Source organism: Trachinotus anak, unplaced genomic scaffold (assembly GCF_046630095.1).
Source record: "Trachinotus anak isolate AG129_WGS33_773 ecotype Australia unplaced genomic scaffold, CSIRO_AGI_Tana_v1 ptg000024l, whole genome shotgun sequence".
NCBI classification, from domain to species: Eukaryota; Metazoa; Chordata; class Actinopteri; order Carangiformes; family Carangidae; genus Trachinotus; species Trachinotus anak.
The window spans coordinates 2,270,411-2,296,607 of record NW_027273875.1 but is presented as its reverse complement, the minus strand read 5'-3'; the positions used below and the strand labels follow the sequence as shown (position 1 = coordinate 2,296,607).

Here is a 26,197-nt window from a genome sequence, read left to right as displayed (position 1 = left end):
GATTGCCTAAACGGGAATGACAGAAGACCCCCAGGGTGACATAATGCATCAGAAATGACCCAATCCTCACCCCGATGTTACTGCAAAAATGAAGATCAATTTCAGTTCACTGTTTTCTGCTCTTGAGTTATTTTTCTTCTCTGCACTCGCTCACTGGGTCAAGTGTAAACTTTTCAACTCCCTCTTTAATCTCACAGTGTATCTGGCCAAGACAAATAATAGTGACCTCATTCTGGGACATGATTCTCAATATGTGAGGAATTACAAGGCAGCGTTGAGACTAAAGATAGTTGTGTTCTTTTTTTTTTTACTCCTTTGCTTGTGATGTTACTATCAACACATATAGAAATTACATTTAACTTGTGTGTGTTTAATGCAAAAATGTAATTCAGAATCAGTGAATCTAGTCATCTCTGAACAGTGGATGGCCTACTGTCCCACTGTTCTGTCTGTGTTTAGTTATCGAAACAGTACAAATTATTAAGTACATCGTTAAAATTGTAATCCTTAGAATTTCAGTCCTTGGTGATTTGGTCACGTGTGGTTACCGTGGCAACAGCAAGACCAGCAAACGATCTTTGAGCAGCTACTTTGTCAGAAATACAACAGAAGAGAAAATCGTGTCAGTTTACAGTGCAGCCAAACAAACTAATGTTAACTTAATAAAGAAGTCAGTCGGTAATAATTACAACTGCAGTCTAATTTCATGCTGCGCACATCCTAAGTAGTTTTCCACACAACAGCAGTGAAGTTGTCACCTTGCTCAGGTCGCCTGCAGCTTTTCAGCTAACAGCTCCCTGCAGCTGCTCATTCTGGTTCCCCCTCAAAAATTAAAAAATGATTCTCTGATGACAAATGCAGAAAATGTTATGGAATGTCATGTTATATAGATGATTTTAGACAGATCATGGTTGCTGCTAACCACAGTGACACACACATTGCATTTCCTGTAAATGCTTCACAATTAAAGCCACCTTGGTTTCATGAGTTGAAGGCTTTTAATGTGAAATGGTAGCAGTAGGATGTTGGGTTGGCATTAGTCATATCGGAATTCAGCTCTGAGACTGTGTCAAGACAGGAAACAGTGAACAGTGAGGCTGAGAATCCCTTGTGTCAAAATGTCATAAATAGGAATGAACTCATGAAAGTCAAAAGAATTAAGTTCAACAAACACACACACACACACACACACACACACACACACACACACACACACACACACACACACACACACAGCTGTGTCACAGCCTCAGAGCTGGTCATGGTTGTGTTAGCCATAGCTGGAATTCCTGAGCCTGGAAGGTGAACGTCCCCCATCAGTCAAAGCTGGACTCTGTGAGACTGTGTTAGTTTGTCCTGATAAGTCAAATGTACAAACATCTCTATGTGCAGCATTCAAACCACATGCTTCCTCTGTCTGTGGGTGCGTGTGTGTATGTGTGTGTGTGGCTTAAGACTCTCAGCTTTTGCTTACTACCTCACTTCCAAGCTATGTTCAGACACCCATCTCTCAGCTCATTGTTTTGGGTTAGTGTCGAAATTTACGCAAAAATGGACACGAGCATCTGACCGGCAGTAGAAAAATTATATATAACCTGTCAAAATGAACAAGATCTGCACATCATTGCTATAAGTTTGTGTGTGTGTGTGTGTGTGTGTGTGTGTGTGTGTGTGTGCACATGTGCGCATGTGTGCGCATGTGTGCGCCACGCCTTACAATCCTAACATTTGGCTGAATGGTCGATGGTCAGGCCTCAGTAACCTCGGTTGGGTGGACTAGGCAGGGGTGAGATGATGCATTCCAGTGCCGACCCACCCGTTCTGCTTTCTACTGAGTAAGAGGGGGATAGAGGAAGAAAGAAATAGAGAGCGAGAGAGACAGAGAGAGAGGCTGTTTGTTCCCTTTCAGGAACAATCTGGTCTTGAACCTAGTGAGGCAGCCAGGCCAACAGCGTGAGAAAAAGAGGGCCTTTAACATTGGGATGGGACTACTGATGTCAGCACACTGAGAGGAACAAGCAGAGAGACAGAAAGAGAGAGGAGAGGAGGACAGCTAATCAGAGGACATAAATGACAATAAAATGGCCTCTAGTGATATCTGGCCATGCAGAAAGTTTTTAAGTTTTTTTTGCAGAGGACTTGATTTATGCTGCCACAACAATACAATGGAGGTGAATGGAATTCACATTCACTCTCAACTCTCACCAGTTTTAACGAGAACTATTTCTTTGATTTCTTAGATAGTTCCAATGAAAATTGTTGATAATACAGCTTTTTCATTAATCAGAGGAGCAGGGATATTACTGCTGAATTATTTAATTAAATTCACATTTTTTTTGAGCATCATGAAATTTCATTAATGTCTGTTGCATTTGAGTGGTGGTGAAAATCTCAGGATATCTCATAAAAAAATGCTTGGCTTTATTAGATACCACTATAGGTAACTGGCAGAATTTGGAGAATCAATTTTGGTGAACAAACTCAAGCCTATTAGACTGGAACACATCATGCCACACATTGAAAGGAACATTAAGATTGTCAGTATCAGTCTGAAAAAGACTGAGTATAGCAGGAGTTGAATCACCATGAATAAAACTTGGTTCCTTCTAAACTCCTCAAAACTCCTGCTCCCTTCCCTTAACTAAAAGACAGAGTAGAGATCCATTAGAAATCTCTAATGACTGCTTTTAGCTAAGTTTGAAATCAGAGTTTTTTTTAAAGCCAGATGTCTCCTCAGACCAAAACAACAGCTTAAGTACACCAACTTGTAGAATTGTAGACTAGACTTAAGATCTTGTGGTTTAACCCATTAAAGCACTGCAGTCTTGCAGAGGAGGAAACAGGTTCAAAAAGTTCCAGGCCCTCAGCTCAGTCGTGGAAAATGCTACTAATGTTATACCAATGAGTGTTTCGTGTTTCTGTGTGTGTGTGTGTTTGCCTGTTGTGTACTCAGTGTGTAAATAATATTTTTCTAGAGCTTTTAGTTTGACAAAGAAGACGGAGATTGGGCTGTGAACTCATGCTGGTGGCTGTTTTTAGACCCAGAGAGACAGTGATGATGATCTTTCTTTACTATGTATTTGCCACTATTTTCCTACAGTGAGGTCGACATACTGGCACTGACTGTGGTTGCTAGGAGACTTCTGATGACACTGCAAAGCCTCAATACAAGTCAATGTGTGGTGTCTTTGTTGGCATCATCTCATACACACCTTGGAGAGAACACATATCACTGAAGCATTAGTCATGTTCATTGAATGGCAAAGTACAGGTGTGAGACTGTGTGATTCATGCTGTGTTTCTTTTCTTTACTCAGCACTGGCTGCAGTTTCGAAGCAGGTCTTTTACGTTCTTTAGACCTCTGATGAAATGAGGTAAATCATTGTGAAAGTACAGAGTTGTGACTTGACACTGCGGTGTCAGCAGGGCTTTGTAGACTGTGCCTGAGTTGATCCAGCTTGGCTCAAAAGAGAATGAAGAGGTGGAAAAGAAAGTGGTGATGATATCTGCTGTAGGACGTTGGACGACACCAACTGCGCTCAGTTCAGTAATTCTCTAAACTTTAAACTGGTTAATTTTTGTGTCTTCCCATATGTGTGTGTGTGTGTGTGTGTGTGTGTGTGTGTGTGTGTGTGTGTGTGTGTGTGAGAGGGAGGGTGTGAGAGAGATTAAGAGAGCTTGTGTCTGCGTGTATGTTCAGCCCACAGTGGGTATGCTTTGCATCCAGCTTGACCAGCCAGGGCACATTTTTCACTGCAGTACAACATGTCATCAAGAATTCTGTCAGGCACGGAGAGCAAATGAGACGCTGACAAAAACACAGGCCAGTTGCCTGTGGCAGTAGTGTAATGTATATCAGTTTAGACCCGGCAGTACAGTGTGTTACTACTGAAGGGCAGGATGGTGTTTTTCAAACAGAAAAAGAAAAAAAAATTCTTTTTGGTTTAGTGGTGAGCAGTAATAAGGAAGTGGTTTGTACTGAAATGTGCAATAAACCTCCCTCTGCAGTGTTAATGAAATATATAAATGGAGTTTGCTTTCAAATTAGAGCATTATTTTATCAGTACTTACTTGGCACTGGATGGAGACATGGACAAAATAAGTTTTGAGCAATTATTTTAACTTCTGATGTATCACAAATCAAATGTATTGATATCAAGGAAACGTTCTTACATACATAAACAGTCTTGATACAGATTCCTTAGATTTTTTTTTTTTAATGTGAATAAGATACATACTGAGCAGACATTTTACAGTAGAAAAATACATTTTCAATGCTCTCTGGTTCAGACAAACTCTAAATGACCTCCCACCTATACTGCAATTTCTTATTACTTATTGGTCAGATAAAGCAAATTAGCTTTAGCCTTTTAGGCTCTTGAAATGTGTTAAACTTTAGTTGAGAATGTATTGGCTGGAGGCAGTGGGGTGTGTCACTCACAGGCCAGACTATCTTTCTGCTGTCTGTCATTTAAGAAGACAGATAAGATGTGAAGCTGTCTTTAACATAGACCATGATGAAGTGAAACATCCTTGATAACACAGTGTTTGGGTTTGTCAATCCAAACTTCACAAAAGAACATTTGTTTGATCTGGAGCTGCACACCAAGATTGACATTCCTCATCTTCTGGTTTTCAACAAGGTGTGCGTGTGTGTGTGTGTGTGTGCGTGCATGCATGGAGGTATGCATTGTTTCTTGCATTGATCTCTGCCTGGTGGATGTGCACCTGTTGTACTTGTAATTATCTGAATGGCTTTGTCTGGACTGAAACTCCACACCCTGTCCAGTACCAGGCTGGTGCTTTGACAGTGTTGTCATAGAGGCAGGACTTAAATAAGAATGAGATCACACAGCAGGTATGCCACACACCACCTAGGGTTGATCTTTGGCCATTTGGAATGAACAAATCATCAGTAATTCAGCAAGTGTGTATAAGGCAATGCTGCATTTACACAGTGTGTGAGCTGTTTGTAATACATGTACACACACAGTTTTGTTAACACTCTTCAACTGCTCTGCACAGGATTATTATGAAATCCTGTCATGGCTCTATTTTCTTTGGTCCCACTTATTTGAATAAGAAATTGTAGGTGTGTGTGTGTGTGTGTGTGTGTGTGTGTGTGTGTGTGTGTGTGTGTGTGTGTGTGTGTTAGAGAGAGACTGCCTATGTAAGGAGAGGAAATGAAAGGTGATTGTTGGAAGTTGCTGTTGGCTGACTAGACACCATCTAGGGATTGTGCTCTCTGAATCTTTTTCTCTCTCCTGTCTCTGTCTGTCTGTCTCTGTTTCTCTCTCTCTCTCTCTGTCTCTCTCTCTCTCTGTCTCTCTCTCTCTCTGTCTCTCTCTCTCTCTTTCTCTCTCTGTTGCTGAACCAGTATTATATATTTGGCAGTGTGTTCCAGGAAGTGTGTATACAGCCTGACCGTTTATCACACACTTTAGGTCTGAATCCAGCTGTCCACTTTGCAAAGTGTGTTTTGTCTTCTCGGACGTTCACCAAAGAGTTTGATGTGGACAGATGCAGAGCAGGGGCGAGCTCTCCAAGTAGTGATGATTTAACGGTCCACAGTGCAGGCTGCAGTGCATTCAAATGCTTAATAACCTTTAAAACCAGCTGATGAACAAATAGGTTTTTCCTCTTCTACCTGATGCAGCAAGTGCACAAAGATCTTCATTCTCATGTGTCCACTGGACACCGAACAGATGCTCGATGAAAGCTTTAGTTTTATTCACTATATCAGCACAGTATATTCATACATTTACATTTACATTTACATTTAGTCATTTAGCAGACGCTTTTTTCTAAAGCGACTTACAGAAAGGGGAACAATCAAGGTTAAGTGCGTTAAGTGTTAGCGCAGCAATAAGTGCTAGTGACGATTCTTTAAGTGTGGATTTGCTATGTAGTGCTAGGAGAGAAGGTGCTCTCTGAAGAGCTGGGTCTTCAGGAGTCTTTTAAAGGTAGAGAGGGACGCCCCTGCTCTGGTAGGAAGTGGAGTGTATTACTGCCACTGCTGTCTGAAACACTGTCACAGCCTCCACTGTCCAACAAAAGCAGATGGGTTTTCTTGAAACTCCAATTTGAACACAGAACTTTTATTGACACAATTGTGTTCTGCTTAGCTTCTATGAATAACACTGACTTACAGCCAGGGGCAGGTTACGGCTGTCCAAAGCAATTACAGGTCAAACTTACTCTCTGTTGTGTTAATTAAAAAAAAAAAAAAAAAAAAAATCCTCATAAAACACATCATCTCATCCTCCCCACACTTTGAAAAATAGCAGTTCTTTTGTGCACTGGTTGAGTGTGATTTGTGTTATTAATTAACTTAAGCTCATTTTATTGCTGTGCTTAGCTCAAGGTTTTCCTGGGTTGCTCTCAAGTTCAAATATCAAACTCTAATGGTCTATAAGTGGTTCATAGTGCTTAACTTCTAGTCAAAGAATCAAATACAGTTCATGAACAGAAAGTGATGAGTTGAGATCTATTAGTAGAAGATATTTACACAATAGTAGTTGTGCATGTGCTGCTGATAAAAAAGTCATCTGTTTTTCCTGTTGCTTCATATAAATCCCAGAAAAATGAGTTAGCAGTTGTATGTTTACATTTTAGAGTAAAAAAGCTGGGTCAAGTTGAAAGTCACCCCTTCTTTCCTTCCTTTCTTTTCTCAGATCATGATCGAGTTCTGCCCTGGAGGTGCTGTGGATGCCACAATGCTAGGTAGGTCTCTCTCTCTCTCTCTCTCGCTGTTCTCTTTCTAAGTGCTTCACCTTCCTCCCCATCACCAGAGTCAAGTTCAGCGCCTGCAGCAGTGTGTGGCACCTTCAGCACTGACCTTGAGGCAGTGCAGAGACATGATTAAAGATTGATTTACTATAGGTAAAATCAAGAAAACAAGTGCACTATTAATTAACTTCGACCATGATCGTGCACTGAAACTTCACCGGTTCGGCCTTGAAATCTTCCGAAAGCAGTCAGACACAGTGGAGTCTTCCTGTGTGGGAAATCCCTCTGGTCTGTTTTCACTGGGTAATCCACATCCTCATAGCTGTCTGTACCCCCTCTGCAGCTAACCAAACACAGACACGGTAGAATGAAGTCTGCAGGGCTGGACTAGCTTGGACATGTGTGAAAGCCTCTCTGATCTGGGATTACTTCTCCAGCAACACCAGTTGAGAGACTTGATTGGTATCATCACAGCTTCACCTTTTTCTGTTTTCTCTCATGGGGTTCATACACCGGATCAGTCTTCGGGACTTAGTTTTGCCGTGATTGTATATCAACTGAATATGGAATGTGCAAGGTGTGTGTAATGTGTGCTTTTGAACCCTCTCAGATATTCTCTCATTTCCACTCTGCTCTCGTTCTCACCCCCTCTCCGCTACCTCGTATCTAACCTCTCCTTCGCCTGTGTCCTTCCTCCGCTTCTCCTGCCTTTATTAGAGTTGGATCGTGGGCTGACGGAGCCACAGATTAGGGTGGTTTGTCGCCAGATGTTGGAGGCCCTGGACTACCTCCACAGCATGAAGATCATCCACAGAGACCTGAAGGCCGGTAACATCCTCCTCATGCTGGACGGCGACATCAAGCTCGGTGAGGGTTAAGATTTCTTTTGCTTTTAATAAATAATGCTGGTTTTAGGTGCTTTTTTGTATGAAGTTAGCATTTCACTGAAGATTTAATGCATTAGTGGGTGCACAAAGTCTGAAATAAACAATACTGTATGTTTGGAATGTAATATAACCTGTCAGATTTGACCTTTGAAAGGCTTGAGTGGGTTATGGTGGCCAAATCTTTTGAGGTAAAAATCAAAGAAAACATGAATTGCGAAGTTGCTGCAGAGAAAGTGAAGAGTTTAAACATATTTGAGACTTGCCTGCCTGGCCTGGAGTCTCACTTTACATCCCATCATTCACTGAGAAAACCATTTCTCTGCCAAAATGATACAAGTGGAACACATTTCTCAGATAAAACCCCACATTCTCACTGTACATTGTAGGTTATCTCTAGACCCTCTGGTCTGTTGTTTCTTTGGCTTACATGCAAGATACACACACACACACACACATACACACACACACACACACACACACACACACACAGGTTAGAGGCCCTGTACCCCTCCTGTGGTGCTGTAGGAGGATCATAAGTGAGCATTGTGTGGGAAAACTGCATATGAAGAAGTTTTTGCATATTTTCATTTATTGGTTTTTTGAAGAGTTCTCCACATTCCTCGCATCGCACAGCTGAAGATCCAGACCCATGGTCAGTATGGTTTGGATTAAAGTGTAGCGTTCCAGAAAAGGGAAAATGGTGTCCCAATGTACTTAATGTGCTTTATGTGAGTGTCACTTAAGGAAGTTCCGATTTCTCTAAGTGGCTGCCTGACATTTGGATCCTCAGGCATACAACTTGAAACGTGATGTTTTACTTTTACTGTGTTTGGCTCCCTGTCGTTTTGCACTCAGTCATGACCAACAAAGCAAAAACAGAGTAGAGAGTAACTACAGGCTCAGTTTCATGTTCGGGTAGTGATTCTTTGTGGAACTGGCTGCACTTTTGTTATGTTGAAGTCGATTTCAAATGTTTTTCATGATTTTGCTACAATTTCTCTTTCTGTTTTTTTTTTTTTTCGGAAATGACTGTTTGTCAGGCACTGAGCTTCCTGAGCTGGGGTTATCTTCTTGTTTGAGTCCTTTTCCACTGCTGTACATTCTTCCCTAAGACACCACAGCGACACATAATCACTGGGAGTTGGCTCTTTAAACTCATTAAGTCATGACACTGACTCATTTACAGTCTCCAAACTTAACTAACTACATGTTAATTTAAACAAGGCAGCAATTAACTGTCTTTGAGGTCAATCACATTCATCGTCTCTGCCTGTGATAACATGGCATTGAACATTGTGTTCTTCATACAGCACAGCTCTCAGTGTTTGGCTCATGTTTATGAAACTTTTGATCTCTAAAAACGATGCTTAGAAGTGTTTACAATTTTAAGAGCTGCACACACACACACACACACACACACACACACACACACACACACACACACACACAGACACACACACATAATGTCAAGGTCAGCAGAAAACAAGTGTTTTTCTCCACTGTGTTTTTCCTTCTTGCTGCTCTGTCAAGGCAATCATCAATAACAAAGGCAAATCATTGTAGAACAGGCAACAACACTCGTGATTTGATACACTGTGTTTTTTCATTTAAGATTATTAAGACCAAGCCACTGAATCCCAGTCATAACTGTGAGACATTATTTCCATCCTTGAATCTGTTAGGATTCCCCATTAAAACACCTTCTATTGTGCACTCATTTACTTCCTGGTGGTGTGTTATGAGAGTCTTTAGCTCTGTGGTGTAGAAACATTTTCTTCTAATCATAAGAATAGATCTTGACAAACACACCCTTGGTGATAGATTGTTGAAATGAATGTGGGGTAAACCCAGCGATGCAGCAGGTTTTAGGGCAGAGTCTTGGGGGAAAGAGCCTCTTAACAGACTGTACTGATGTGTATTTGACTTGTGGTCTGATCCTGTATTCATATGATTTTATTGAAATATGTTGCCATCCTTCAGGATATTACTGTGTAAACTCTTATTTGATGTACAATAAAAGCATTAATGCTATTCATTGTCTTTGTAAGTTAAAGGAAGTGGTGGAAGTTAAAATTCTTTGTGCAAAAGCAACAGACCAAATGATATGTTTGACTAGGAAGTTGAGGATATTTGAATTGTAGTCTGCAAAACCAAGACAGACACTGAAGTGCCTGTAATAGAAAATGCCAGTTTGTAACTGAAGCAGCCTTCTCAGTAAAATCCTAAGGCCTCTGCCAAGCACTTCTCCACTCTGGGCATACCGCTCATAATATTTTTACTTTCAGAGAAAAGCCTGTTCAGCCATAGAGAAAACACTGCTGTAATCTGAACACCCTGTCAGGGAAGAGGGGCAGGTGGTTTGGGAAACACTGATTCTGGCTTTGTCACTCTGCCCATCACAATTTCATGACCTCTTTACAAACAAATCACTATTTGTCTACTAAAGGGGTGTCTTAAGGAGTGTCTCTCAACTATCTCACATCATCTTTTTTGTGTGTTTCTTAATTCCTGCAGCTGATTTTGGCGTCTCTGCGAAAAACACCAAAACCCTACAAAGAAGAGACTCCTTCATTGGAACACCATACTGGTGAGTAAGACATAGATACTGTGTTAAGGGACCTCACTGATCTTGGTATAAACCAGTGGCTATATCAACCATCCCGACAAGAGCTGTGTAAGTGTTGGATTATTGCTTGTTGTGAACAGATTTCCTACAACCTGCCACACCTCTACAGTAAAGCATAATGTTATGTGTACACACACTCAACCCTATACTCATCCCTGTGCTTTAACCCTCTATTGTTGTCACAGCAGTACATTCTCCTCAAATTGGAAATGTTGCCTCTGAAGTCTCCACATTGAACCTTGTCCTTTTAGTCTCCTCTCATATGTGAATATAGTTGGAGCCAGTTAACTATTGACCAGAGCAGGTCATCATTCATCAGGAATACCCACCCAGCTCAATGAAAACATAGCTGTGCCCTCCCGTCGTACAATACCGTCCTGAAAAGAATGTTGCAGACAGAGTTTTGGTGTATAGCTTTCCCTTGAATACACCAATAAGCTAAGTCAACAAGACACAGGGAGCAAACATTAGTTTCTTTGCACTTGAGTAAATCTAAGAGCTCAGATTGGAGTTATGAGAGCCGTTTTGTAAATTGTCTGCAAACACACGCTGACTGGAGAAGTGTGCTTGATGTTGACACATGCAAAATGGTAAATAATGAAAAAGCAGAAACAATCCCAATCCCTGTGCAGTCATCATCAGTTCGTCACAGGCTGCTGCTTTACATGAATACCTGTGGGACTGATCTCTCACTGACTACCTGTGTTGATTTAGCAAAACCAGATTTTTACAACTTGATGCCAGAGTTAAAATCTTTACATGTTGAGGTATTTATTAGCCCTGTAATGTTCTGTGTACTTTGACTTGTTTTGTCTTTTTCTCAGGATGGCCCCAGAGGTGGTCATGTGTGAGACAATGAAGGATGCTCCGTATGACTACAAGGCTGATATCTGGTCTCTGGGAATCACTCTGATCGAGCTCGCCCAGATTGAACCCCCGCACCATGAGCTCAACCCCATGAGGGTGCTGTTGAAGATCGCCAAGTCGGAGCCTCCCAACCTGGAGCAGCCGCACAAGTGGTGAGGGTGCATTTAAAATGAATGTGAATTGAGCTGCTGCGCGAGAAATGCAGCACATCATATGTGAAAAGAAAGCAGAAGAAGCTGGAGACTGAATGTGCAACTCTTTGCACATTCGACAATTCATTATGATGTCTAGATTTCACCAGGTCGTTAACTTTGATGGGATCACCAAATTTCTTTGTGCTGCAATCTCCTGTAGACACTCAATGCATCATGCTGTCCTCCCCCTCTCTGCCTGCGGCCCATTTTGCCCTTCCCAAAATTACAGCAGCCAAACTATAACTTTTTCCATATCAGTTTTATGAGTGAATGTTCCATAGCTGCAGATTTAGTACAGCAGAAGTGAAGTTGTCAGGTGTTGAGGGGAGACTTGGGATGTGGAGCTGACTCACCATTCCTGCTGAAAGCTTTGTTTCACAAAACACAGCTGCGCACAAGGATGATCCACATACACCAACGTCACATATCTGGAAATGTTTTGTTATGTTGTAACCTTTCATCCCCTCCCACCCTCTCCTCTTTTTCCATTGCTCTTGTTTTTGATTAATACTGTTTCTTGCATTATTCAAGGTCGCAGGAGTTTAAAGATTTCCTGAAGAAAGCCTTGGATAAAAACACGGAGACTCGTCCAACGGCAGCACAACTCATGGAGGTAGGCCCTGATGCAATGTGCACTTATAACCCAGCAAGTGTTATGCAGTGCTGCACTTTGATATATGATGAGACATTGTCCTTGGTCTGTCCTTATCTTGCGACGACACATATACGGAGCCTTTTAATCTTCTATTTTAGGGACTGAATGGAGTGATCTATACCAGGGAACTGAGCACTGCTCCATAGAGGGCACTGGCATGTGAGTGTGAGAGGAGGAGAGTGGGCAAGAGATGAAGCAGGCATAGGAGTAAGATGGTGTAAAGAGTGAAAAAAGTTAAGTGAAGTTGTTTTTGAAGAGTCAAAGCTGAAAAAGGTGCAGTGAAGAAAAGGTGAATACAGACTTAGGGCTTTAGAAGCTGTTGTTCACATTTGAAGCAGCCTCTGAGAGAGTTCAAAACATTTTCATCAAGTACAACAGAGGTTTTAGTCCCAAAAAATTTAGAATGATCACTCTTGTCTCTCTTGTAATATTATTACAATCCCCTGTGTTTTACAACAACAGCAAATCCACCTCAAATGTCTACATGCAAGTGCACCGCGGACATTGCCAAGGAGAGGCTGATGACAACTGTTTGTCAAAATCCAGAATCTTGAGCAAGAGGAATGAGAGAAAAAGTGAGGAGGGTGTGGATTAAAACATGAGAGCAGTGTCTATTAAAATTCAGAGCCACAGTTTCCTGTCTGAATCCCACAGCTGAGGGAATGCCAGCTATTTACATTCCCACTTCCAGCCAATAGTATGCCTAGATTTACCACGAGCTCGCCTCCTCTGGCCAATTAGAGAGAGGCAGAGATGAAAATCCTAGACCCAGGCCCGCTGGGAATTCTGCATGTGTTCTCCAGTGGGGGGGTGGAAGAGACGGGCGCGGTCCAGTTTTTTTGGGCCGTGCTGGAAGTTTTTAGATGTTTATCACGCCTGCTGCTGGGAACGGCTGTCAGATAGTATTTACTGTAGATAGCTGTGCAGTGATGGCATTAAATTCTCCTGAGCAGTTGATGCCGAATGATGTCAGTTTACTAAAAGTTACCATTAGTGTATGTGATCAGGTTTAGATCAGACTTTGTAATGCAGTTACTCCCTGGAGTCTGAAACAGATGTAGTTCAGTGAACAGGAAGATAATAATGAATCATAGATAGATCTGTGAGGTGTGTGTGTGTGTGTTTTTATGTATAAAATGAGGACAGGAAGGTAAAAAGCTTCCTCAAGTCTGTCTTTCTGTCCGTCTCTCTTTCTATTTGCCCCGCATGTGTTCATGTAAGGAATGTACACAAAACAACATGACACAGCATCAGTCACTATGGCTGTGTGGCTGGCAGGAAACCATCTGGATGACTTGTAGTGATTATACTGAATATAGCTACTCCTCCCACATAGTTGCTCATGGTCAGGATTTTTACTGTATTTTTTGCATAGCTTCCACTCATGTAGGACATGGGAGGCTTTTCTGTCTTTGATCGTAACGTGTCTGTATGTTGGGTGGTTTTACCATGGGTGTATTTGGCTAGTTCATCTCTGAACCAGGGCTTTGTAGTGGTTTCGCAACATTGCCATTTGCACTTCTATACTTGTGAGAACCTTAACTGACATCATGCATTCCTCAGCCCTGAACCATAACACTGACTATTACAACTCTGAGTCCAAGCCCAACCCTTACCCTGACCTTACTCTAAACTTATTATAGGGTTAGATCTCAACACACAAAAATACTACACATATTTTTGGTGAGTTACACTTTCTGGGGATATCATTATTATCATTATTTTTCCATAATGGAAAAAACCTACATAATGCTGCTTAGAAATAAAAAAAAAATGCTTATGACCAAAGTTCATTATCATACCAGAAGGTGCCTGAGAATCTCCATGTTTTTAAGTTTTCTTCAGTATCAAAGTAATCCAGTAATATGCCGGTGGATGAATCACAGACCAAGGTATCAACCTTTTTCATAGGGACTATTTTTCTGTAAAAAGTAGTTCCTGTGAGGTCTGTAGATTGTACAGAGGATAATGAAAATTACTATGCGTGTAATCCCAACTCTTGCTCCAGACTTAACCTGAACTTAATTATAACCTCAACCTTAAAAACAAGTCTTAACCTCCGAACACCAATGTCCAAAGCTGAAATCAGTCCTTACATAGACAGAAGCACAAATGCACATAGTCTGCTCCCATTGCTGCACAGGTAAGTCTGCTCTCATGCAACCCCTTACCCCGACTCCAGTCCCCCACTGAGCCATATTGTTCACATTAACCTTTTCACGCCCAGCCACGGATATAACAACCAAAATCACCAGCCTCTCTGGGTCTGGCAACATGAAACCCAAAAGAGAGGGCACAAGCTCCACTGATCCACATCTTCATCCATTATGGCAGTAAAAAAACCCCACAAAGCTAGATTGAACAGGGCAGCAGTACTACACTATCTGCCTTTTTCCTCCTCTGGCATTAGTTTGAGCATGGGCAGTCGGAGTTCACTTGTTACAAGACGCAGAAGCTTTGAAGCTGAAGTCTCCATACACTTAGTTTAGATAAAGTGTAAGCTTAGATCAACAACAACAAAAATATTTCAGAATCAGGGAACATTTATCTGGTCTATAGTTTTATGTTAAATAAAGGATTGTACTACGGCTGCAATTATTAGTCAATTGGCTTGACAGATAATTAACTGACTATTAAGTAATTATCAAGCATTTGATGGTTCCAGCTTACATTTTGGGGATTTGGACCCTTGGTTGGACATGGCTTTGTTTAGGTTTAGAAAATCTATATAAAACTCTGTCCATAACAGCACAACATGTCGCTGCTGAGATAGTGGAAGAGTAGATGGGTTATTTATTTACTTCTGCCCTTAAATGCCTGTACTCACTGCAATACCAGGTTAGCCGCCACACCCTCTTCCAAGCTTCACAAATTCAGAATGAATATTACAAGTATTTTTAGAGCTTCATTACATGCAGCTGCAAATCTGGTAGCTCCAGGATTTCCTTCAGCATTATTTTATAAAATAAAATATGTTTCATACTCTTATTGATGTATTTCCTCTGTAGTGTCATAAATGGTTAGATGGAACTCAGCAATAACACTACCTGACTCATTAGACAATAGCTGACTGTTGTTTGTCACTGGAGTTAAAAGCTGAAGGCTAATGCAGTCCTTGAGGACAAGACCCAGCTCACAAACACCTGTGATCACCCACAACAAGTCTACACACACACACACACACACACACACACACACACACACACACACACACACACACACACACACACACACTGACTTGTACACACTTCATGGTCCAACACCACTTGTAGCCTTTTTCCCTTTGTCAGCTGTTCCAATTAAATTACAAAGTAGTGCAAAGCATCTGAATAATAGATGATCAGCATTTTATCCCCATTGCACTCAACTTTTAATTCAGCCTTTTATTCTCCATGCACGCGACTTATTATTACCTAGTTTGCACCCTGGCAAAACACACATTTTCTCTTTAAACATTGCAGAACTAAAGATGGCTTTCTATTTTCAGGCTGTAATGTTAGATTTGGCACGTTTACATCAATGTGCCTTTAAGAGGGAGAGTTGTATTGTAAAGCTGCTATTGTTGTAGCTGTTCAGGAACTGGCAGGTGGCAGACAGTGTAGTTTCCCCTGCAGTGAAAGTCTCCTGCAGCTTTGGCTCCTGTGCTTGTTTTCTCTTGCTGACCCATGGGCAAAGCTAATGCGCTTGACTGCAATTACTTTATTTTTCACCAGAATTTCATTCTATTCCGTTCCCTGCCTTCATCACACTGTTGTCTATTTAAAGAATGATTTGTATTTACAGCGGTTGCACAGGTTTTGACCCGTTAACTGAAGGCTTTCACATCTGCTAATTGTTTTGTTTCACTCTAGACCTTCACAGCTAATGTAGTGGCTTATTAAAATGTGAGAAATAAAACGGTTACCGGCATGTATCAGGTGTTATTGCGTCCTCATCATTTTCAGTCCAGCACTTGCAGCATCCTTCAAGCACTAATGTCATGTTCTAGTGATATTTAGATCCATGGATAATGTGTTCAGCAAATAATATTTTGTGGTTATGTGGGTGTTTATCCTGTGGTCACATCAAGCCTCTTTGTCTCTCTCCCTCTTTTTACAACCAAATGCTGTATAATGGATATATAAATGTATAATGCTGTATAAAGAGATTAAAAAATGTGAAGTATTAAGTTTTAGTAATAATTCTTATCTCATGTGTCCACAGCACCCTTTTGTGAGATCAGTGACGTCTAACCGTCCGCTGAGGGAGCTGGTGGCCGAGGCCAAGGCTGAGGTCATGGAGGAAATAGAGGACAATAGAGAGGAAGGAGAGGAGGACGACGCCATGGAGCTCACTGTGGTACCAAACTTACATCTTTTTTTTTTTTTTTTTTCTTTTTTGTCCCTTCATTCTCTTCTCTGTCAGTATTTGTTTCTACAAGGAGAATGGGCAGTCCATGGTCTGGTAGCTTTAAGCTGTTGGGTTGTAACTGTACATGCAAGCCGACTTCAATCTTGAATTCTGCTAAAAAAAACAAAACAAAAAAACCCCACTAAGCTATATTTTACATACAAGTGACATTTCCTTACCGGCTGTAGTGAAGATTCCTCTCGCTGTGTGGTCCAATGATGAAAAAGACAAGTTGAAGTTAAAAAGGGGCTTTTGTTTTAATGTCACCAGACAATATAATTAAGTTAAACTTGTGCCCATAATCACGCAAGGGCATGCACTTACCTGCACATGTACCATGCCCCAAAATACACACATGTTCACTTCCCTCACTTCCCTCCTTGCTTGTTGACCCCCTTTAAACAGCATTTAAACATAAACATGGGCTTCCTGTCAAGGGATTCTTCAGAAACCATTCATAAAGGCATAATTAGAAAGTGAACATAGTATGAGAGCGAAGTTTACCACCTGCCCTCAGCACAAACAAAGGAACAGAAACCGGAATACTGGCATACCCGCACACCCACTCATGGTTAAATATAAGCACTGTCACCTCACAACCCCTGATGGAGTAAATTATTTAAGGTTGTGCATTGTTCTCTGTTGCTATACTCTGACCTTTAAATACAAAAAACAGCCGGTTTCCTGTACACCACCGATCCTAGAAATACTCTTGCTTATAGGAAGCTGTAACAAGACAAATGTGTTGATGGTGTGTTGAGCCTGGATGTTTTTCTTTCCTTGAAGATGAATGTTTGCGCACGAATCTCTTCCTCCCCTAATGGCAACAGTTAGTGTGATGGCCTCCCAGTTTATTGAGATGAATAACTCTGCTCCAGTGTAGTACGTAGTACGGTTTGACACATGGCTAAACAGGAAGTGCTGTGGTGTTTTGGCACTTGTTTTTCCAGATATCCTGGAAAGCAAACATTGCTGGCCTTTGGATTAGGTTTGAGTTTCTGTATGTGGTGTTATTTTTTTTATTGTGTCCAGTCCTGCTTTATCCTCCTCTGGTTACAAGACATTAATTTCCTGGGTGTCATGAGTTTTCCAAGATAAAACCCACTAGACTATGAGGGTGTTATTTTTAAGTTAAATTTGGGTTAATTGCCATTGTGCTATTGTAGTCTGTTTAGGTTATTTATAGGGAAATATTAAAGTTAATGTTAATATTGAAATATGTAACTGTAAATACACTACAGTACTTTACAGTAAGTGTCTGGTTGTGTCCAAACACTACATTTTTCCTCTCAGTGCTCACCTAACTATGATATCATTACAGTTATTTCCTCATCTCTTCCAGCGAGGTCACTTTTGCAGGCACACAGCAACATTTTGACACATACAGTTACAAGGCCTTGAAAGCAGTTACCCGATAGTTTATCTCTTCCTATATATCTTACAGAGCCAGACGGAGGTGTGTGCTGAAGCCTTAGAAAGGCTGCACCTGACCATAAAGATGTCTGATGGTATTGTTTACCTCTAGTGGTTGTGGTATTTCAAGACACAGAATTGCTAAGTGTGACAGATAGCTGCGCACATAATCCTGAAATAGCATCTTCAGTGGTGATTATAATTACAGACTCCAGAATTCCCATGTCGAACACACGTCTGGAACTTTCTGCAGTTAGATTTAAAATTGTCAAAATGCCCCGTTTCTATAAATCTATATAATTTCTGCAGAAACTCCATGCTTCCTCCTCTAGTTACTGGCTATATTAATCAATCATTTAGATAGCATCATTAATTTATTTTTATTGATTGTTTATGCAATGCCTTTCAGTCATCTTTAGGCTGCTAAAGATTTGTGATATTCCAATTGCATTTTTGTGTAAAGTATCTGTGTCTTACGTGAAATGTTCATCTCGTTAGGTATCCATGCACTTGGTAATTAATTCTCAGCCTTATCATCCCCACTTCTTTTCATTGATATCTTTAATACTTTGGCCAGTATGGCCGTGAAACAGGCAGTAAATTGATTCTATATGGTATTGAAAATGTCTTAAATCTAGCTTGGTGGATCCTGCAGAAACTCTGTTTTTGTTAAATAAAAGTTAAATAAATACATTTTTAAAAATGCATTTTTTTCTCACAAACAAATGGGACTAAACTAACAGGACAACTTCATTTTGTAAAGCACTCAGCCTTGATTTACACAGGCCTTTCACCCCTGTTATGATTAGTGTACTTATCACAGATTAGATGGCTATCTCAGCCACAGTGAGAAGTAGCAGTGCAGGACTATAAAGCAGGAATAACTGCATTCCTACTAAAGCAAAGGTTAAGCTTACTTCACTGGAGGTGGGAGGCCCAAAGGATTTAACCATTAGCATTTGGGCTTAACACCAAAGGTTGAAAACATTAACATTTGGGAGAAAACCACTGACTTAAAGCCTAAAAACATAAAATGTTTTCACATCACATATGAAAACATGCAAAACAACACTTCTCACTCCTCCTTGTTCCTTTAGTCATCAGGCAAGGAGCCATGCCAGACCAGTCAAACCAGTTTGGAAGGGGACCAGTCTACAGACACCCCAAGCCCCACCACGCCCTCCCCAACCACACCAGTACCTTTACCCAGGAAGGGGACTGAGCCAGATACACCAACAGAGGAGCAGCCAGACCCCATCATGGTGGTACCTGTTCCCCTACCACGGCATAATCCCCCTCCAAAAGATCCAGAGGAGTTGGCTGACAAACTGGCCGAAGAAGTCGTTCTTGAGTCTGAAAAATCTGAAAGTGAAGCCTCTACCAAGACTTCCAGCTCAGACTCGGGCATTGAGGATGGAAAGAGTACCCCCACATCGGAGGAAAAGGTGCTCTTTGACGTTTTACATTTTTTGTTTGTTGCATTATAAGGCGTTATTAATTATCTGTATACACTGATCAATTTATATTTTATCACACTGGGGTGATCAGGTGAATCCAATTCAATTACTCAGGCTTTGAGAAAATAAAAAATACTGTATCTACTGATGTATCTTCTGGTTCCAAAAGTTTTGCCTGTCCTGTATTCAAAGGTCTTATTAATAATAGTGCTAAAATTGATTTTTAAGGTTGCTGTGGAGACCCCAGAGACGGAGCAGCCACCATCTCTCCCCCAACCCGAGGCATCTGAGGAGCATGTTGACATCATCATAGTCTCAACAGACCCAGAGTCGCCCAAGGCCCAGGTGACCAAGGAGGAGAGCAGCGTAATCTCAAACGAAGACTTACCAGCTCCAAGCCGAAGTTCCACTGTCACCCCTACACCTACTCCCACAGCCTCCTCTGCTCCAACCCCACTCCCTACACCCCATTCTGGGCTGAATGGGAACCTACCCAAGGATACTCCAGAGCGGACATCGATAGGAGGAAATGCTGAGACTGTCTCGCCTTATATCAATGGAGGGACTGTCAACAAACGGTACTCTTACTCAGGCAGCATGGCGTCTGAGAGCATGGACATGTCGATCCACAGGGAGAGCATCTCGATTTCTGCAAGGGTGAGTCAACTTGAAGCAAACCTTCATCTACATGGAGGAAGATGTAGGTGGCTCTTTTCCCACCAAGTAAACACTGATCTGTCTTATTGTTTAGATGCCAGTTAGGAAGATGACAATGGCTTGAATGATGCAGCGAAAATGACTGAAGTCAAACATATCCCTCATTCACTCAAATGTTTCAGGAGATTATGTTTTTATGGTGAAAAACACCAAGTGTAAGAGAGGTATAGACACCAGCTTGCTGCCTCTGTAGGAAAACCCCTCCTTGGAAAAACTATTTCTTGGCACCCACAGAGGAACTGAAACTACATTGTGTTGTGTTTTGGGGTGTGGGCGTTAACCATCTGAAACAGAGGATAGCCTGTCTTCCATTAAGCTTGCATCACACATTTAATTTAGGAAGGATATGGAGAATGACACTAGTTAATGGTTAAATGGTTATAATGTATGGTTATTATGAATTTATTTAATAAATTATGTACAAGTACTTTAATATATATATATATATATATATATATATATATATATCAATTCTCCAAAATGGAATAGGCTTTTTAAAGTTTTATTAGCCTAAAAAGGAGAATTTTTTCCCATAGAAGACAATTTATTTAAACATAACAATCACTAAAGCTGTGCCTTACAGTCCTGCTGAGGAAGGGAAGTTTGGAAGCTGAAGGCAGAGAAGACAGAAACCATTTTATCATTAAACACCAAGCCTTTCTGAAGCAAAATATGTAACATTTTCCATTCATCAGGACCAACAGTGCCCTTTGTGTGGGCACAGTTCAGTATTCATCACTGTGAATGGAAGTTTCTGTGCAGCTCATTGTCACTCCGTTGCTTCTGGTGGCTTATGGACTGAGCACGATTGAAATCCTATTGACTGTGCACGGTGGCGTGTCTGTTTGTGGTATGTTAAGTTTTTCCAGAACAGATTATTCAGCAGGCGACTCTGCCAGCAGCCTGCAGTGCGGGTGAATGGGCAATCTTTGTTTTAGGACAGGAGGACAAGCAGGCATATTAAATCAAGTCTGTTGTTTTGTATGGGATTAGTGTGAGTGTGTGTTACTGCACACAAGTGTGTGTGATAGAGAGCATCAGGGTGTGCATTTGCTCATGAATTCATCTGTGTTTGTGTGTGTGTAAAGGAGAACTCTGTGTGTGTGTGTGTGTGTGTGTGTGTGTGTGTGTGTGCCATTTTGTGAATGAAGAGAGATGGGACATCCTCTGAGTCATGAACAGTAGAGTCTGACACAAACAACACAGTTAAGTTGCAGAATGACCCAAATGTCCTCTGATTATGGTGCCATTATGTGTACTTATTAACAGACTCAAACAACAAGCACAAATATTTATTGCTTTTGTAAATGTGTCAAAAAAGAATCAACAATTCGCACCAGTGCAACACTGGAGTCCAGTAGCTGTCATCTGTAGCAGTAGCCTCACACAGACTCATATGGAGTGTATTTGCTCAGCTGTAGTGGCTCCAGGTGGTAGTTTGGACAGAGTGGACAACAGGTCACACAACACAAATTCATTCCTTCTCTGCCTGGAGAACAACTCCCTTGGTTATCTACTGCCTTCCTTGTTCTTTTACCTCTCTAAATCCCTTCTTTGTTTTTCCTTAAGTCTAGTGTTCTTATACTCTCTCAATCTCTTCTCTTCTCTTCTCTTCTCTTCTCTTCTCTTCTCTTCTCTTCTCTTCTCTTCTCTTCTCTTCTCTTCTCTTCTCTTCTCTTCTCTTCTCTTCTCTTCTCTTCTCTTCTCTTCTCTTCTCTTCTATCTTTATAAACTATTTATAAACCAGGAAATGACGACATCCATGGCCTGCGCTATCCAGTGTTTGCAGAGTAAACCCCGTCATATCAGTCTTGTAAATATTGTCAGTGGAGGCTGATTTAGATAGGGCATGCTGGAAATTCTGCCATTCAGCAACACGTACTTAGTCAGCCATAACAACTTGGTCTGTTCATTTATAAGGTGGGGTCATGCTCTGACTCTTATGAAAGATTTAATGTATTATACAGTATGACACCCATAGCCACTGTTTCATTGGCCTGTGCTGCCTCTCTCATAACCTCCCAAATTAGATGGAGTTCATACAACTTTGCTCTGAGAGCAAAGTAAAAAGGATAGGGCCATGATTGGAAAAAAGATGTTGAAGAAGTGTTTGAATAAAACCTTGAATCTGAACATTTCAGTGGAGCTAAAACGTTGTTGTAAAGAGTTAAAGAAGCTTAAAAGCCAGGTCACAGTGTGTCATATTCAGTGGATGAGGTTGTGTTGTTCTTAAGCAGTTACTTCCTGCATGGCGCTCCCCAAAGCAGTGACAGATGGAGCATCTTGTTGCTTGTTACTGTAGAACCAGATTGACAGGAATATAAATGTCTTTGTCAACACACTAACATGCAGAACTGCCTCCCTTTCCATTAGATAAAAAGAACACATCAGGAATCAAAAACGCCAAGGGGAACTCCAGTAATTTTACAGATCAGAGCCTGTTTACATGTCTGTGTGAGCACTATTAAAAAGACAATATCTCTGGTTCTGCTGCAAAGCTTAATTCCTTTTTTGTCCATTGTGAGTTCGACAATGTTGGAATGGAGTGCTCTTTTTAAACTGTAAAAACTCTTACGCTTATAAACAGGGAATTTCTTAGTGACACAGTGAGCTACTGTAGGATTATTCAGAATACAATCCTTACTTCTACCCCATACTGTGTCTGTAAACTACTAAACTAAAGATTAAGCTACGAGAATAACCTCCTGACAGTGTCAGTGTCCTCTCAAAGTTTACTGTTCAACACATTTAGTGATGCATGCAAACAAGTGCAATTAAATGTTTGTCGTGTACGAAGGTCCAACTAAATCTGACGTCATTCTTCTCTGTATCTGCATCTCAGGACTTCTCAAGTAAGACTCTGAAGCGAACAAGGAAGTTTGTTATTGACGGCGTCGAGGTGAGTGTGACCACCTCCAAGATCATCAAGGACGATGAGAAGAAAGATGAGGAGATGAGATTCCTGAGGTATGTGGATGTCCTTCTACAGAACACATATTCAGTACACAAGCTTTAAGTGGCAATGGACAACTTTCTCCCCTAGTGTTTCCAAGTGGTATTTATGTTGGCCCCACTGCCACAAAAAAAGACACAAAACGCGATATTTGTTTAGATTATCAGTGACAATTAATAATTTCTTTCTGGCTGCTGGCAGTAGAGTTAGCAACACGGCTATCAGCCTGGCTACTGTCCAAAGCAAGAAACAACCCTCAGAGTCCCTCAGTGCTTTGAGAAAGGCAGAGTAATACACCAGGTTGTATTAATAAGTAGGCAGGTTTTGTTACTTATTGATCTAGTAGAAGTGAGGCCAACTGACTGTTGGTTTTGAACCCTCTCAAGTCCAGGAGATACCAGGACAAAGCCCGATGGTCTGTAACTGCCCGACTATGGCTCTGTCCATCAAGTTCACTCTTGTTTTATCCATCTTTGCCTTCTTTGCCCCCTCAGACAATGGGGCTCTTTTTCATTTGCTGGTTGAAATTTACCTGATGACATAAATCGAGCCTTCATTTTTCTGTGGAATTCTGTACCTGGTGGCAGACAGAATTGCATAGTGAGAGCAAGCTTATAGGAAAGTAATCTAAACGCTGATGGTGTCATTTTTCTGTAGCCATTACATTGTGAATTCAGTATTTACTTCATAATAAATTATCACAAAAAGTTGTCTAATATCACTTTAAATATTTATTCAAATATGTTTTATACCAATCTAGATAAGCTGGACATATTTGCTGTATGTGTCTCCACCTCTTGGTCCTTCTTCTTTTTCCTGGAAAAATTGATCTGTTTTCATTCCGTTTAAATGAGGGCCATGAACTCAGGGGTCTGTTCATTCCTTAGCTCAGGATGAAGTCCGTGCAGTGATAAGTGACCTGTTGGACGTTGCTTACTACTCATAGCCTACTATTTAAGGCAGCCTGCTCTTTTGGGCTTGAGCCGCCTGTTGGGATTAGAGCATACAAATATCCAAACTGTTATGGAAAAAGACTTATTTAGGTAATGGTTTGACAGAAAAAGAAAAATATCTCTGAAGTTTCTTTTAGATAAGGGTGAAGTTCAGCTTAACTGTCTAGGGAGTCCAGATGTTGTAAAAGAGAATTCACACACATTAATCTTTGTTGTCCAGTTACAGAATATGTTTTGTATTGTATCAAAATGATCAATTCTTGCAGTTATAACAAACCTAATGTTGTGCCGTTGAAGCTCGAAAGAGTTCCCGGTGTGTTACTCCTGCCATCTAGTGGCATGGATATGACATTGCATCTATGACTTCAGTAAAAACATCAGAATTGAGTCTATTTCACACAAAACAAGTATTCAAACAGGAAAAATGCACACGTTTTTATGGTGCTGACTGTCTGTGCATTTCAGCATTGCATAAGCCGCAATCTCACTGTTGATAGGCCGACAGTCACTCTGACTAACAGCCACACAGCATCCTAAATTAGCTTAAAGTTAATACTGGTACAATATATGGTAACATTTATCCGTAATATTGTACATATCCCTTACAAATAAAACAAATAAAATAAGAGCGACAGACTCTGAAAAACGTAAAATATATTCTAACTTTCTGAACAAGTGACCAAACAAACACCCAAACACAATGAAAGTTGCATTGCTAATGTGAGTTTGCAGGCTAGATAACTAATTATCTAGTCAGCTGTGGCACATTAAACAACACTCAAAACATCAGTTTCAGTAAGTGTAGATGCTGGTTTGCTGAGAGTGAAAAGGAACATTTCCCCAAATACTTATTTTTTTCCTCAAAAGGGGATGACTAACTGTTGAAACTGATTAACTAAAGTTGTATATATGTTTATGTGTGTATGTGTTTGTGTGTTTAGACGTCAGGAGCTGCGTGACCTCCGTTTGCTGCAGAAGGAAGAGCACCGTGCTCAGGCTGCTCTAAACGCCAAACTGGAAACACAGAAAGAACAGATGCAGAGACGTTTTGACCAGGAAATGAATGTGAGTCACAGCCACACACACTGAGCCGCCACTTTATTAGGTACACCTAACAACATGTGTGATCCTACAATAAATTTAGCTGCGACTGTTTTGTTGCTTCACCTCTATGGTAATTTTGGGGTCTGTAGTTTGTGGTGCTGTTACTTTAAGTGTATTTTAGGATAGTTGACAGGGGCAGGGGAGACTTGTGTTGAATTCATGTTTTTGCCTTTCCTGACACACATATTGCTGAAGTATTTTCTGTAATGAAAAGAGTCAACATTTAGTTTAGAAAATAAAACAGCCCTGCAGTGTTTTGTATCATACCTCCTAAGCTTAGTGTGTGCCCGTTTCCTATTGGTTCATCCCAGGCCAAGAAGAAGCACTACGATGGGGAGCTAGAGACTCTGGAGAAGAATCAGAAGCAGACTATTGAGAAGATGGAGACAGACCACAATGTCAAACTCAAAGAGGAGACCAAACGCATCAAAGCAGCGCAAGAACGAGACTTGCACAAGTTTCAGGATCAGATGAAACACAAGAAAAAGGAGGTACTTTTGGGATAGTGAATGAATGTGAAATAACTCACCAGTCAAATCATAACGGGATGTGAACAAATGAATGAAAACCGCTCAAACTTTTAGTCCTCAGCCTGTCAGATTTACCTTTTTTTTTTTTTTTTTGTACATCATGACATACTTGCTGGCATACTTGTGGGTAAAGTCTAAGCTTTCAATCCTGTGTCAAAGTCACTGAATATAGCTGAAATGTTCCTTCTTTAGGTGAAACATTCTGTTGATAAGCTGCCCAGAAGTCAGCGTAAAGAATCCTTGAAACAGCAGATGACTTCCTTCCAAGAAATTAAGATGAGAGAGGTAAGCTGTTTGGTCAATATTTGGGTTCATGGCATTTTCATACAGCTGCTGAACATATTCAATTCTGCATTTGTTAAGGCACCTGAACCATTATTGTAATACTTTTTCTCTTGTGGAGTAAATGTCTGACTACTACAAGTTGCGAATAGTCCACTCCTTCCTACCTCCATGTCTCTCCCTTTTCTGTATTTTAGGAAGAGAAATTCTTGGCGGCTCAGAAGAACTACCTGGACACCACGCTGATGACAATTATCTCCAACAACAAGAGAGAGATTGCAGAGAGAGAGAGGGAATGCCTAAACAAGAAGCACAACCTAATAAGAGGTACACTGTCTCTTAGGAATTGATCACAGTGATAAGTCTTGTTGCTCTCTGCCGGTCTCTGGTGTAGTGAGATGTTACACTTATCCAGTGTTGACATATTGTGTTCCAATAACT

General features: G+C 40.9%; 1 protein-coding gene across 1 annotated transcript in view; it reads left to right on the top strand.

Moving 5' to 3' along the window:
• stk10 (serine/threonine kinase 10) overlaps positions 1–26,197 on the top strand; it is a 41,835-nt gene that overhangs the window by 11,928 nt on the left and 3,710 nt on the right. The window contains exons 3-15 of the mRNA XM_071460534.1: positions 6,675–6,723; positions 7,447–7,596; positions 10,131–10,203; positions 11,067–11,261; positions 11,835–11,916; positions 16,162–16,296; positions 18,858–19,205; positions 19,446–19,874; positions 22,777–22,901; positions 24,782–24,905; positions 25,256–25,435; positions 25,667–25,759; positions 25,954–26,083. Coding sequence (XP_071316635.1) covers positions 6,675–6,723; positions 7,447–7,596; positions 10,131–10,203; positions 11,067–11,261; positions 11,835–11,916; positions 16,162–16,296; positions 18,858–19,205; positions 19,446–19,874; positions 22,777–22,901; positions 24,782–24,905; positions 25,256–25,435; positions 25,667–25,759; positions 25,954–26,083 — 2,113 coding nt within the window. The remainder of the gene's footprint in view (positions 1–6,674; positions 6,724–7,446; positions 7,597–10,130; positions 10,204–11,066; positions 11,262–11,834; positions 11,917–16,161; positions 16,297–18,857; positions 19,206–19,445; positions 19,875–22,776; positions 22,902–24,781; positions 24,906–25,255; positions 25,436–25,666; positions 25,760–25,953; positions 26,084–26,197) is intronic.